Source organism: Drosophila persimilis, unplaced genomic scaffold (assembly GCF_003286085.1).
Source record: "Drosophila persimilis strain 14011-0111.01,24,50 unplaced genomic scaffold, DperRS2 tig00002070-arrow-arrow-pilon, whole genome shotgun sequence".
NCBI lineage: Eukaryota > Metazoa > Arthropoda > Insecta > Diptera > Drosophilidae > Drosophila > Drosophila persimilis.
The window spans coordinates 18772-31374 of NW_020825622.1; the positions used below are offsets into that span (position 1 = coordinate 18772).

Consider the following 12603-nt stretch of genomic DNA (forward strand, 5'->3'; position numbering starts at 1 on the left):
TGCGTGGGAAATAATTTATTAGAATGAAAGCAGTGTAAGTAGAATGTGAAACCTTAAAAGCGCGATGAAATAGATACAAGAGGGACTTTTGCAGATCACGAACTCCGATGCGCGTCCCCAAGACACCGCGAGTGCATCAAACGACAGAGAAGCACCGTCGGGAGACGTCCGAAAAGGCAAAAGATCCGGTGAATGTGTTCTGCCGAGCATAATGCCCCGATGCCTAGATGTGCTCTTTCGCACCATATCCGATTTTCAGGCCAAGAAGTTTGTCTTCAAGCCGGACAAGTTGAATGGCTTCGAGATTCTGTCCGAGGAGGATGCGCTGCTAGAACGGCAACATGAGATGAATCAACGCATAGCCGGTTCCGGTCGCTTCGCGTACCGAAACAAGGACTCGGATCCGGAGATCGCCTCCCAAGCGTCGGTGGAGCCAATGCCTCTGCTGGGCCTCGACGAGGACAATATGTATTCGGTGTTTGTCACCTACGTAGAAATTTACAACAACAGTGTGTATGATCTTCTAGAGGACTCGGGCATACAGAAGTAAGTGGGATATCCTTCAAGTGTTCACGTATGTAATCCTCTGTTTCCTCTCCCTTGCAGGACTTTGCAAAGCAAAATCATTCGCGAGGATGCCCATCATCACATGTTCGTCCATGGCGTCACCGAGGAGGAAGTTAAAACGGTGGAGGATGCCCTCGAGGTCTTTCAAATGGGACAAAAGAAAAAGCGCATGGGTCACACGGTCTTGAATGCCGAGTCCAGCCGCAGCCACTCGGTGTTTAACATTCGCCTCGTCCAGGCCCCCACCGACAACCAGGGCGAGAATGTTGTCCAGGACAGGCAAAAAATCACTGTGAGCCAGCTGTCCCTGGTAGATCTGGCCGGCAGTGAGCGCTCCTCGCGCACCAAGAACACTGGGGTGCGACTTCGCGAGGCTGGGAACATCAACAACTCGCTGATGACGCTCCGGACATGCCTCGAGTATCTGCGCGAGAATCAGCAGGCGGCCATCAATGGCTTTGCCCATAAGAAGATACCATATCGCGACTCCAAGATCACGCACATGATTAAGAATTACTTTGACGGCGAGGGGCAGGTGTCCATGATTGTATGCATCAATCCTAGAATGGAGGACTATGATGAGAATATGGTAGGTGGAGAATTTGCCGGTTGATTTATTTTGCTCCAAATTCCCTTTTTTCCATTTGCAGCAAGTTATGAAGTTTGCCGAGATGACTCAGGAAGTGCAAATAGCTCGGGCAACGCCCATTAAAACGGACTTGGGCCAAACCCCAGGCCGCCGGAAGGCCAACAAGCTGTTCAAGATAGCTGTCAAAAATCTGAACGAGCTGGGCATGTCCGAGGCCAAGGACCTGAAGGTGGATGTGGGCTTGGTCTACAGTCTGGGACCCGACTTTCCCTTCTGCCAAGTGGACAGCCCTGAGGCGGAGGTTAAGATCCAGGAGCTCATGCATTACCTGGAGCAGCGGATTGAGAAGCGGAAGAGGCTGCGCGCCAATTTGGATATTAAATGTGAGTCCTATAGCCTCCGCTCCTCCAAAAAGGGTGCCCATCCTTATTAATTTTGCATGTACTCCTAGGCGACAATTTTCGCCAGATGCTAATGAACTTGGACCGCGACAACTTGCAGCTGAGCACGGAGCTGGCTTCCCTCAAGGCCGTCTACAAGCAGGAGCGCGAGCGCAGCTTCGCCTTGGAGAAGAAGGTGCGCATTCACGAGAGCTCCATCGACGTGCTGAACAATACGCTGACCAAGCGCGACAGGCAGATCGAGGAGCTGACATTCAAGCTGAATGAGAAGGAGAATCTCCTGACCCAAACGGAGCACGAGAAGGAGAAGCAGAAGAAAAAGTGCAGCTCCAAAATGGCCGTGGAGTCGGATAAGAACAAGCGGGAGCTCGAGATAAAGCTCCGTCAGCAACGGGAGAAACTGCATGAACGGATGCGCATCAAGGACGAGAAACTTCGCCTGGTTTCGAATATCATACGATCCGAGGATCTGCCGAGCATGCCGCGCTCGCAGAGCTCGGAAGATTTACTCAACGAGAAGGATCGCGGCCCATTCACAGCTCGAACGGAGTCATCTGTGCCGGCCACGCGAACAGACATCTATGTCACGCCCCGACATGTAAGCCAGTACTTGTCCTTCCGCTCTGTGAACTTTAATCTAGTATCTATTCGCATTCCCACCCCTCCCAACCAGGGCGTGGCAGCTGCCAACAATCGCCATCGACGGTCGCGTTCAGCTGGCGACAAATGGCTGGAGCATCGTGCAGCCAATCCCGTGCCACTCGGCACTATTATGCAGCCCTTTCTGAAGAATCGCAAGTCGGTTACCAAGCTGACGGACATGAAGACGCTGACCGAACACGGCGCCAACAAATACTGTCTCGTCTCCCAGGAGGCCGACACGGACGGGGATGTGGATACGAAACTGTACAAGGGCAATGTTATACCCACATGTGGCGGCGGCGCCCAGGTGGTGTTCAACGATATCGAGTGTCTCAAGCAGAAGTCGCCCGTGCATTCGCCAACGCGAAAGCGTCCCAGCAATGGCACGATGTCGGCTCTGGGCGTTGCCAGCGCCCTGCCCAGCACGGTCACCTCCATCACCGTCCAGGATGTGGCCTCGCGTTGCAACCTCGGCATCGAGGGGCACAGCAACAAGAAGACAAATATCTAGAGCTCGTCCTGTAATTCTTGAACATGCATTTCCATTTCCATTTAGTTTTACTTTTTTTTTCTAGTTAACGTAATTACTAAAATTATTGATTACTAGCCTTTAAAGTTGAAAAGTTAAAGTTAACTGCAATTAAAGCCAAGTAAATAATCTGTATAAATATTCGCACATCGATGAATTCTAAACCTCGCAACTGAACTTATTGCTGTGGGAGCACACACCAGTGGAAGGAGTGCGAAGAGTGCGTCCATTCATAAGTTTATAATAAATAGTTGTACTGCAAAGTATTCAATATTTCTCGTATGCATATCCCTTGCAATGCCCCTTGATTATTATATGAACAATTAAAGTAGAAGAAGCAAATATACATATGTCTTATGCTGGTATTAACTATTATTTTTTTTTTTTATTGTTATTCCTGCGTTTATTCAATGCTTAAACCGATAGAATTTATTGAAATACATACATATTTGTAGATTAATTTCAATTACTAATAAATCAGTCTATAATTAAAATATATGTTTTTCGCTTAATGATTTCATGTATGTATGTATGAATGTATGTATGTGTTTGTGTGTATGTGTGGGTGTGAGCTGCTCTTCACAAGAGTATACTACTGTAAAACGATGTTCAATCCGTTTTTCTGGATCGTTGGGGCTCAACCCTCCGATCTCTTTTATTGTCGTTTATGTTCTCAATTTTACAATTGTGTTTTGGGCTTTTGTAAGCCAAAAGCCGCGGAGCTGCGCTGCCAGTGACGCCGGCAGCGGAGCGGCAGAACTATGTGTTCCTATCTCTTATATGTTAGTATGTATATGTGTGAATATGCTCAGCGCTGTTGGCAGCGAGAGCGCGAGGGAAGATATATGTGTGTATGCATGTATATTAGTGCCGTCAAGTCATGGGAACATGCTGACGCTGCACTTGGGTCGCTCGAGGCATTCTTGAGTGAATCGTAATACGATCACCCAGAATGTCTGGGACTTTATTGTTACGTAAACACTGAAACAAAGTGTTACAGTTGTATTCTTTAAGTACCGTCGGTACAGTGGGTATTCGTAATAATGAATACTTTACTTTACTTTAATATGAGCATACTACATCTCCCTCCTTTTGAAAAATAACGTAATATAATGAAGTTATTTTATTTTTAGCTTTTACTATATATGTATACGAGTTATGTATTCTTAAAAAGACAATTTATATATATATATATTTTTTTTTCTTTTTAGTCAATTATTAGAATATTGAACTTTAATTAATATTGATAAAATGTAAAAGTTATTTGAATATAAATGCAGAGTAGTATATTTTTATGGTTTATATTTATGTATGGCCATACTAAAAATGATTAATAATTGCAAATCTTTAACCTATCCTTATGTACTTTCTGAGTTTTGTTTTTATTATCGGAGATTATGACGTTATCTCTTTCTCCGATACTTTCTACTCTATATGGTCCTATATATTTAAAATCTAGCTTATGTCCTGTTTCATTTTTCAATAAAACTTTATCTCCTACAGCTAAATTTAAATCTTTTAACTTTAAGTCATATAGCTGTTTATTTTTAATTTTATGCTCCTCGAGCATAATCCTTGCTCGTTTATATGCTATTTCTAATCTATATTTACTCTCTTTAGAGTAATCATCTATGTTATATAGAGGTGCTATTCTATCTATAGTATTAAATTGAACTGGTAAGTTTGAAGTCTTACCGAAAACTAGCTCATATGGACAATAATCATGTGCCATAGAGGGGGTTGTATTAAAACAATATACGAAGTATTGCAGCCATACATCCCAATCTGATTTGTCAGCTGAGATGTATGAGCGTATGAATTCGTTAAATGTTCTGTGGCTTCGCTCCACGGTTCCTACAGTCTGGTGATGATGTGCAGTAGAAGTTATGTTTTTGATGTTTAGATTTTTACATAAGTCTTCAATTATTGAATTTTTATATTCTGTTCCCATGTCCGTAATGAACGTCTTCATTGGACCGTACTTTAGAATAAAATTTTCAAAAATAGCTTTAGCTACTGTATTTGCACTTTTGTTTCTAATGGGTATGGCGACAAGGTATTTTGTCAGGTCACATATTAAGGTGACTGCATATTCATTTCCTTGTTCTGATTTAGGAAGTGGACCGATCGTATCCACTATTACCCTATCAAAAGCCATGTATGGTGTTTCTGTAATAGTCAATGGAGTTATTGTGTGCTTGGTTACTTTAGCTTTTTGGCATTTTGGACATTTTCGTATGTAATTGGTTATTTCTTTAGTCATACCTTTCCAAAAATAATATCTTTTGACCTTGGCCAAGGTTTTTGTTATGCCTGTATGTCCTCCTTGTATGGGATCATCATGTAATGTAGACAGTATTGCTTCTTTTTCTTTTTATACCCGATACTCAAAATGAGTATTGGGGTATATTAGATTTGTGGTAAAAGTGGATGTGTGTAACGTCCAGAAGGAATCGTTTCCGACCCTATAAAGTATATATATTCTTGATCAGCATCAATAGCCGAGTCGATTGAGCCCTGTCTGTCTGTCCGTCCGTCCGTCTGTCCGTCTGTCCGTCCCCTTCAGCGCCTAATGCTCAAAGACTATAAGAGCTAGAGCAACGATGTTTTGGATCCGGACTTCTGTGATATGTCACTGCTCCAAAAATATTTCAAAACTTTGCCCCGCCCACTTCCGCCCCCACAAAGGGCGAAAATCTGTGGCATCCACAATTTCGACGATACGAGAAAACTAAAAACGCAGAATCGTAGAAGATGACTATATCTTCTAGAGTGCAAAATCTGAACCAGATCGTATAATTATTACAGCCAGAATCACGAAAACAATTTCACTCTTTCTCGCTCTGTCTCACTCTAACACACAGGTTTCATGGTCGGTTTTGCCAATTGCAAAATATGAGTTCAAGGATCTCAGAACCTATAAAAGCCAGAGCAACCAAATTTGGTATCCACACTCCTGTGATATCGGACCTTGACCGTTTCCTGTCCAAATTTCGCCACACCCCCTTCCGCCCCCGCAAAGGACGAAAATCTGAGGCAACCACAAATCTCAGAGACTATTAAGGCTAGAGTAACCAAATTTGGTGCACACACTCCTTTAAGATCTCACTATAAAACGTATATCTCAAAATTTCGCCCCACCTCCTTCCGCCCCCACAAAGAACGAAAATCTGTTGCATCCACAATATTGCAGATTTGAGAAAACTAAAAACGCAGAATCATAGATAATGACCATATCTATTAGATTGCTGAATCTGGATCAGATCAGACCATTTTTTTAGCCAAAAGGAACAAATCAATTTGCAGTGGCTACGCAGCGCCCGACGTCACGCTCAGACTGATTTTCTGTCTCTCTCGCACGCACTCTTTGTCGTGTCGTTAAATATTAGCGGCGTCTGCCGGAGGAGAGCCATACTGACTTAGTATCGGGTATAACCGTAGAGTTGCGGTGTCCGCAGCAACTCACAACGTTCCCCCTCGTTTAGGTCTGTGATGGTTATTCTTGATAACGCATCTGCTACATGATTATCTTTACCCTTTAGATACTCGACTGTAAAGTCGTATTCTTCTAATTCGAGCCGCATGCGTGTGAGTTTTGAGCTAGGATTGACCATTGAAAATAGGTATGTTAGTGGTCTGTGATCCGTTTTTACTGTAAAGTGTTTACCATAGATATATGGTCGAAAATGGGTAATTGCCCAATGAATTGCTGCTAATTCCTGTTCTGTAGTACTTTTGTTACTTTCACCTTTTGTGAATGAACGTGATGCATATGCTAATGGGAGTTGGAGTCCGTTATGGTTTTGAGTTAAAACCGCTCCACATGCTTGTTTACTAGCATCGGTGATTATGCAAAATTCTTTCTGAAAATCTGGGTACTGTAACAGAGTGGGTTCCATAAGTTTATCTTTTAAATATTGGAATGCATTTTGACATTCAGTTGACCACTCAAAGGGGACATTCTTTTTACATAATCTAGTTATGTGCCGGGAATAGTCGGCGAAGTTTTTAATAAAACGTCTATAATAATTGCAAAATGCAATAAATCGTCTAGCGCTGTCCGCATCATGTGGGACTGGATAGTTTTTGATGACGTCATATTTCTTGTCATCTGGCAAGATTCCTTTATCTGTGCATTTATGACCAAGAAAGGTCACTTCATGCATAAAAAATGAACATTTTTGTGGATGTAATTTTAGGTTGTGTTTCCTTCATATCTCAAAAATATCTGTTAAGTTTTTAAGCATATGTTTTTCGGAACAACCCATGACTATTAGATCGTCCATATACAGGAAGGCTTGCGAAGCTTCAAGTCCAGAGAATGCTATAGTCATCATTCTTTGAAATGAATTCGGCGCTATTTTTAAACCAAATGGTAGTCGCGTGAAGCGATATGAGCCATTGCTCGTTGAAAAAGACGTTATATTTCGCGAACTTTCTTCTAGTTCGATTTGATGAAAACCTGACATTAAGTCAAGGCATGAGAAATACTTTGCTCTACCTAGTTGATCCAAAATGTCATCAATTCTAGGTAGTGGAAATTTGTCGGCCAGGAGTTTTTGTTTATTTGACGATAGTCAACTTGTTGAGACAACGAGCTTTTTCGCTGACTATGATTGTTCAATAATTTCACAAATTATTAATTTCCGAAAACGTTATAAATTTTATACCATTGTTTTATTGCCTATCAATTCACTTTCTTTTCTATTTTGGTCATTATACTAAACTAACGTAACGTAAGCGTAGCTTTATCTATGCTCGCTCAGCAACATGCTCTCATTTAATCATCTATTCTTATCTATGCTCGCTCTTGTTATCTTTTCTTTCCTATGCCGTCGCTAAGCCGTCAGCAGCTGCGCCTGCTCAAACAGTTACCGCTTGATATAGTTGGAGAACAGACCCTTTTGTCCCCAATCTATTACTTTGGCTCGAGATCGGCTCGCTTGCCTCATCCAAGTGTGTCACTCTAATACTATTGTAAAAGGCTCTGGCATCTTCGGCCACCCTCAACACACAAAATACCTATAATAAAATTTATAACGTTTTCGGAAATTAATAATTTGTGAAATTATTGAACAATCATAGTCAGCGAAAAAGCTCGTTGTCTCAACATTTGTGGCGCCCCACGTTGGGCGATCTCGAGCCAAAGTAATAGATTGGGGACAAAAGGGTCTGTTCTCCAACTATATCAAGCGGTAACTGTTTGAGCAGGCGCAGCTGCTGACGGCTTAGCGACGGCATAGGAAAGAAAAGATAACAAGAGCGAGCATAGATAAGAATAGATGATTAAATGAGAGCATGTTGCTGAGCGAGCATAGATAAAGCTACGCTTACGTTACGTTAGTTTAGTATAATGACCAAAATAGAAAAGAAAGTGAATTGATAGGCAATAAAACAATGGTATAAAATTTACACTCGGGCTTCGCCCGAACATACTCCCCCCGTGGAAGGATCCATGCCTTTCACCTCATCTCGTAGAGGCAATAGACATAGTTTTGCAAGTGCTCTTCGGCTAACACCTGTAGCCATCCTGATCAAGGCGACTCGAGATACGCCATCAGCTCCTGGGATGAGCTCGAGGATTCTCGCTAGAGGCCACTTCAGAGGAGGGAAGTTCTCGTCCTTAACAAGAACGACATCATTGACGTGAAGCTCAGGATTCCGGGTGCGCCACTTCGTTCTTTCTTGAAGACTGGTTAAATACGATTGGCGCCAGCGAGACCAAAAGATTTGCTGAAGCTGTGTGACCTTCTGCCAACGGTCCAAGCGATCGACGTTTAAATGAACCAAGTCAGGCTCCAAGAAGGTTGTGATAGGGGCGCCAATTAGAAAATGGCTGGGCGTGAGTACATCGAGATCTGCAGGGTTCTCTGAAAGAGGAAACAATGGCCTTGAATTAATGATTGCACAGATATTGCACGCGAGAGTGCGCAGCTCATCAAATCCAAGAAGCGATGATCCGAGGGCACGTCGAAGATGATGCTTAGCAAGCTTGACTGACGCCTCCCACAATCCTCCAAAATGTGGCGATCTAGGAGGAATGAAACGCCAATCGATGCAATCGTTGAGACAAGCTTGATGCACGGCTTCTTGATGACTGTCGCTTAGGAATAGCGACTTAAGTTCCGCCAGTTCGTTCCGCGCTCCAACAAAATTTGTGGCATTATCTGACCAAATACGAATCGGTCTTCCACGGGTGCAAATGAAACGGCGAAGAGCAGAGAGGAACGCAGATGTTGTAAGATCCTTCACAAGCTCGATGTGAACCGCCTTGGTGGAGAAGCATATAAAAATGCTCATGTAGCACTTTAGTGGGGGCCGGTTTCGAACTTCTGATTTATACAGGAACGGACCGCAATAGTCCACGCCGGTAACTAAAAATGCACGAGATTCGCTGACTCTGTCCACCGGAAGATCTGCCATTATTTGCTCGAGAGTTCGAGGCTTCACTCTAAAGCATCTGACACACTTTTGGATTACGTGTGCTACGGTCTTTCGGCCACCGATTGGCCAGTACGTTTGACGAATGATGGCTAATAGCGACTGGGGTCCAGCGTGAAGGTGCTTTTCGTGTAAGTGCCGTATCAGAGCAGAAGTGATGGAATGATTCTTGGGCAATATTATGGGATGCCGTGCTTCAAAGTCCAAGGTAGAGTTTTTAAGACGCCCTCCAACTCGAAGCAAACCGCAATCATCTAAAAATGGCGAAAGAGAGGCGATCGAGCTTGAAGCCTTGATGTCCTTTCGCGTTTCCAGGGCTCTTATTTCAGTGGATAGACGAGATTGTTGAGTAAGACGAATAAGCAGTTCGGTTCCCAAACGCAAGTCCTCCACAGTTATTCCAGACTTTCGTCGATGAATGAATTTGCATACATACGCAAAAATTCGTTTCATTTTGGGGAAGGAATTTACAAACTTTGATTCTTCCACCAAATATCTTGACGCGCAGTTTGTAATTAGTATGGTTTTTCGTGCCTCCAAAACCGGCTCTGGAAGAGCAGGTGTACTTGGCCATTGATCCTTACTGGCTGTCAAGTATGTAGGTCCATACTTCCAAAGATGAGAATTGATGAGCTCAGCTGGTAATGATCCTCGAGAAAGCATATCGGCAGGGTTTAGATCAGTTGGCACGTGGAGCCAAGACATTCCAGATGTGAGTTCCTGAATAACAGAAAGTCTATTAGCGACAAATACATTGAAGTTGGATGGTTGATTCTTGATCCAAGCCAAAACGACTGTGGAGTCACACCAGCAATAATAAGAGCACTTGAAGTTCATCAAAGACACTTCATGCATAAGCTGAGCGAGTAGCGCTGCACCACATAATTCCAACTTGGGTATTGTGATAGTCTTCAGTGGCGCTACACGAGATCTGGAAGATAGAAGATTTGCCTTGACTCCATTGTCGCCTTGCGAAACAGCGTAGATGCAAGCTCCATAAGCACTCATGCTGGCATCACAAAATCCATGCATTTCAAGGTTGCTGCTTCGAAGGAAAGATAGGCGCGGGAAAGAAATTTGTTGCATAGAGTCAAACTGCTGAATAAAGTTGATCCAAGTTGTGCGTAAGGAGACTGGCAGACTTTCATCCCAATGAAGCTTTTCTTTCCACAGCTGCTGTAGAAATATTTTTGCTTTAGTAATAACTGGCCCTATAAGTCCGAGTGGATCATAAAATCGTGCAATAGTTGACAATACAACTCGCTTAGTTGGTTTCGAAGGGACTTGATTGGGACAGAATGAAAATAATAGCTCATCCGAAGTGGGATTCCATGCTAAACCTAGCGTCTTGGTTACATCGCTGCCATCAGTAAATTTAACAAATGTTTCCCTATCTTCATGGGGTGTTTGATCGAGTACATATGTATCGTTGGAACACCATTTTCTGATCTTGAAATTTCCTTTGGCTAATAGTCCTGACACCTGGCGAATTATTTCCAGCACATCATTTGTAGTATCTCCCCCCGTTAGCAAATCATCCACGTAAAAGTCCCGCAGCACAACTTCAGAGCCAATTGGATATGACGAACTCTCGTCTGCCGCTAGTTGGTGCATAGAACGGACGGCCAGAAATGCTGCTGGTTTCGTTCCATAGGTCACGGTATCCAGCTTGAATGTCCTTAGCTCCTCGAGGGGTGAGTCACGCCACAGTATGCACTGCAGAAAACTATCTTGGGGCGAGACACGGACGCATCTATACATTTTACAAATGTCACCAGTCAATGCTATACGAAAGGTACGAAATCGAAGAAGAGTCGTAACTAACTTTGGCTGAATTGTTGGGCCTGACATCAATATATCGTTGAGGGAATATCCTGTAGATGTACAAGCGGATCCGTCGAAAACTACTCGGAGTTTTGTGGTGGTTTTGTCTTCTCTTAAGACGCAGTGATGAGGAAGAAAAAATTTGCATTGTTTAAGTGCGTCACTTTTGACAGGGGACATGTGATTCAAATCGACGTATTCCTTTATAAATGCGGCGTATTGGGCCTTGAGAAGCGGTTTGCGAACCAACTTGCGCTCTAGATTGAGAAATCTGCGATAGGCTTGTTGATAAGAATCTCCAAGAAGACTGTCACTCAGCTTTAAAGGCAATTGAACGCAATATTCGCCACTTGGAAGCCGACCGCAATGTTTTTTGAAATGTTCCTCGCAAGCAATTTCCTCCTTTGTTGCTTCTGTAGCGGGACCGTGGCAGTTTTCCACTTCCCAGAACCTTCGCACTAGCTCATCCAAACCAACGGTAGGCGTTTGACTCAATTCCGTCGAACTAGAGGCAGCTAGGAGCACTGAGCTGCGGGAGTACTGACCTCCACCTGTGACAACCCAGCCGAGACGGGTTTTTTGTATTATAGGAAGTCCCCTCTCCAATTTGATCTGTCCAACGCATAAAATGTCGTAAAATAAGCTGGCTCCAATAAGTAGATCGATGCGCTGAGATTTGTTAAAGTGTGGGTCAGCAAGGCTGATATTGGATGGCATTTCCCATTTGGATACATCAAATGAAGAAGCAGGCTGGTTTCCTGTAATACGTGGAGCAACGAGAGCTGTGAGACTCGTGAAGTAATCGGAAGTCCTGGATTGAATGACCAAATTAACTGAACCTTCCGTGTGAAATGCAGAATCAGCGCCGATACCCGATACTGATACCGACCCTTTGGCTCGTTTCAGCTGAAGCCTCTGAGCAAAGCGAGAGGTTATTAAATTAATCTGAGAGCCTGAATCCAGAAGAGCCCGGCAAGGAAGAAGATCACCAACTCGACTCTTTATCATAATGACTGTCGTGGCTAGAAGCACTACGTCTGAGCTAAGATTCTGAGCAGGAGGCGAGCATGGTGATGAAGCGGCAACAAGAGAACTTGAAAGATTGGGGCCTGGGCATAAGTCTGTCTGAATAGGAGACGTAGTAGCGTTTGCAGGTTCCGTGTTAACTGACGTAGGCAGCGGATTGTTGATATGTAAAAGGGTATGATGCTTTTCACCGCATGTGCGACAAGAGCCTGAACTGCAGGAGGTATTCCGATGTCCCTTCTTCAAACAGTTGAAGCAAACTCTAAGCTTCCTTGCCTCTCTAAGACGCAAAGATGGCGAAAGGTTTCCAAAGCGAGTGCAGCTGTAAATGTTATGCCCTTTATTATCACAGAACACGCATTCCAATACGATTGTATTTGTAGCAACAAGACTGTGTTTTGAATGAGTGATTCGTTTATGTTTTCCAACCTGACTGCTATGGATTTGAATCAACATAGCTTGATCCATGGTCTCCATGGCTTGACATCTCCTCTCCAAAAAAGCCGAAAAATGGTCCCATGTTGGTATGACGTTAGGGGGCGACAGCTCCTCCCATTTGGTCCTGGTATCAGAGTCGAGATACT

General features: G+C 43.6%; 1 protein-coding gene across 1 annotated transcript; it reads left to right on the top strand.

The window, feature by feature from the left end:
• Window positions 1-211: 211 nt before the first annotated feature.
• LOC113567166 (kinesin-like protein KIF23) lies at window positions 212-2710 on the top strand. The gene is made up of 5 exons (XM_026994339.1): window positions 212-546; window positions 607-1156; window positions 1218-1539; window positions 1608-2155; window positions 2231-2710. The coding sequence occupies exons 1-5, from the start codon at window positions 212-214 to the stop codon at window positions 2708-2710; spliced, it is 2235 nt and encodes a 744-aa protein (XP_026850140.1).
• The last annotated feature ends 9893 nt before the right edge of the window (window positions 2711-12603 follow it).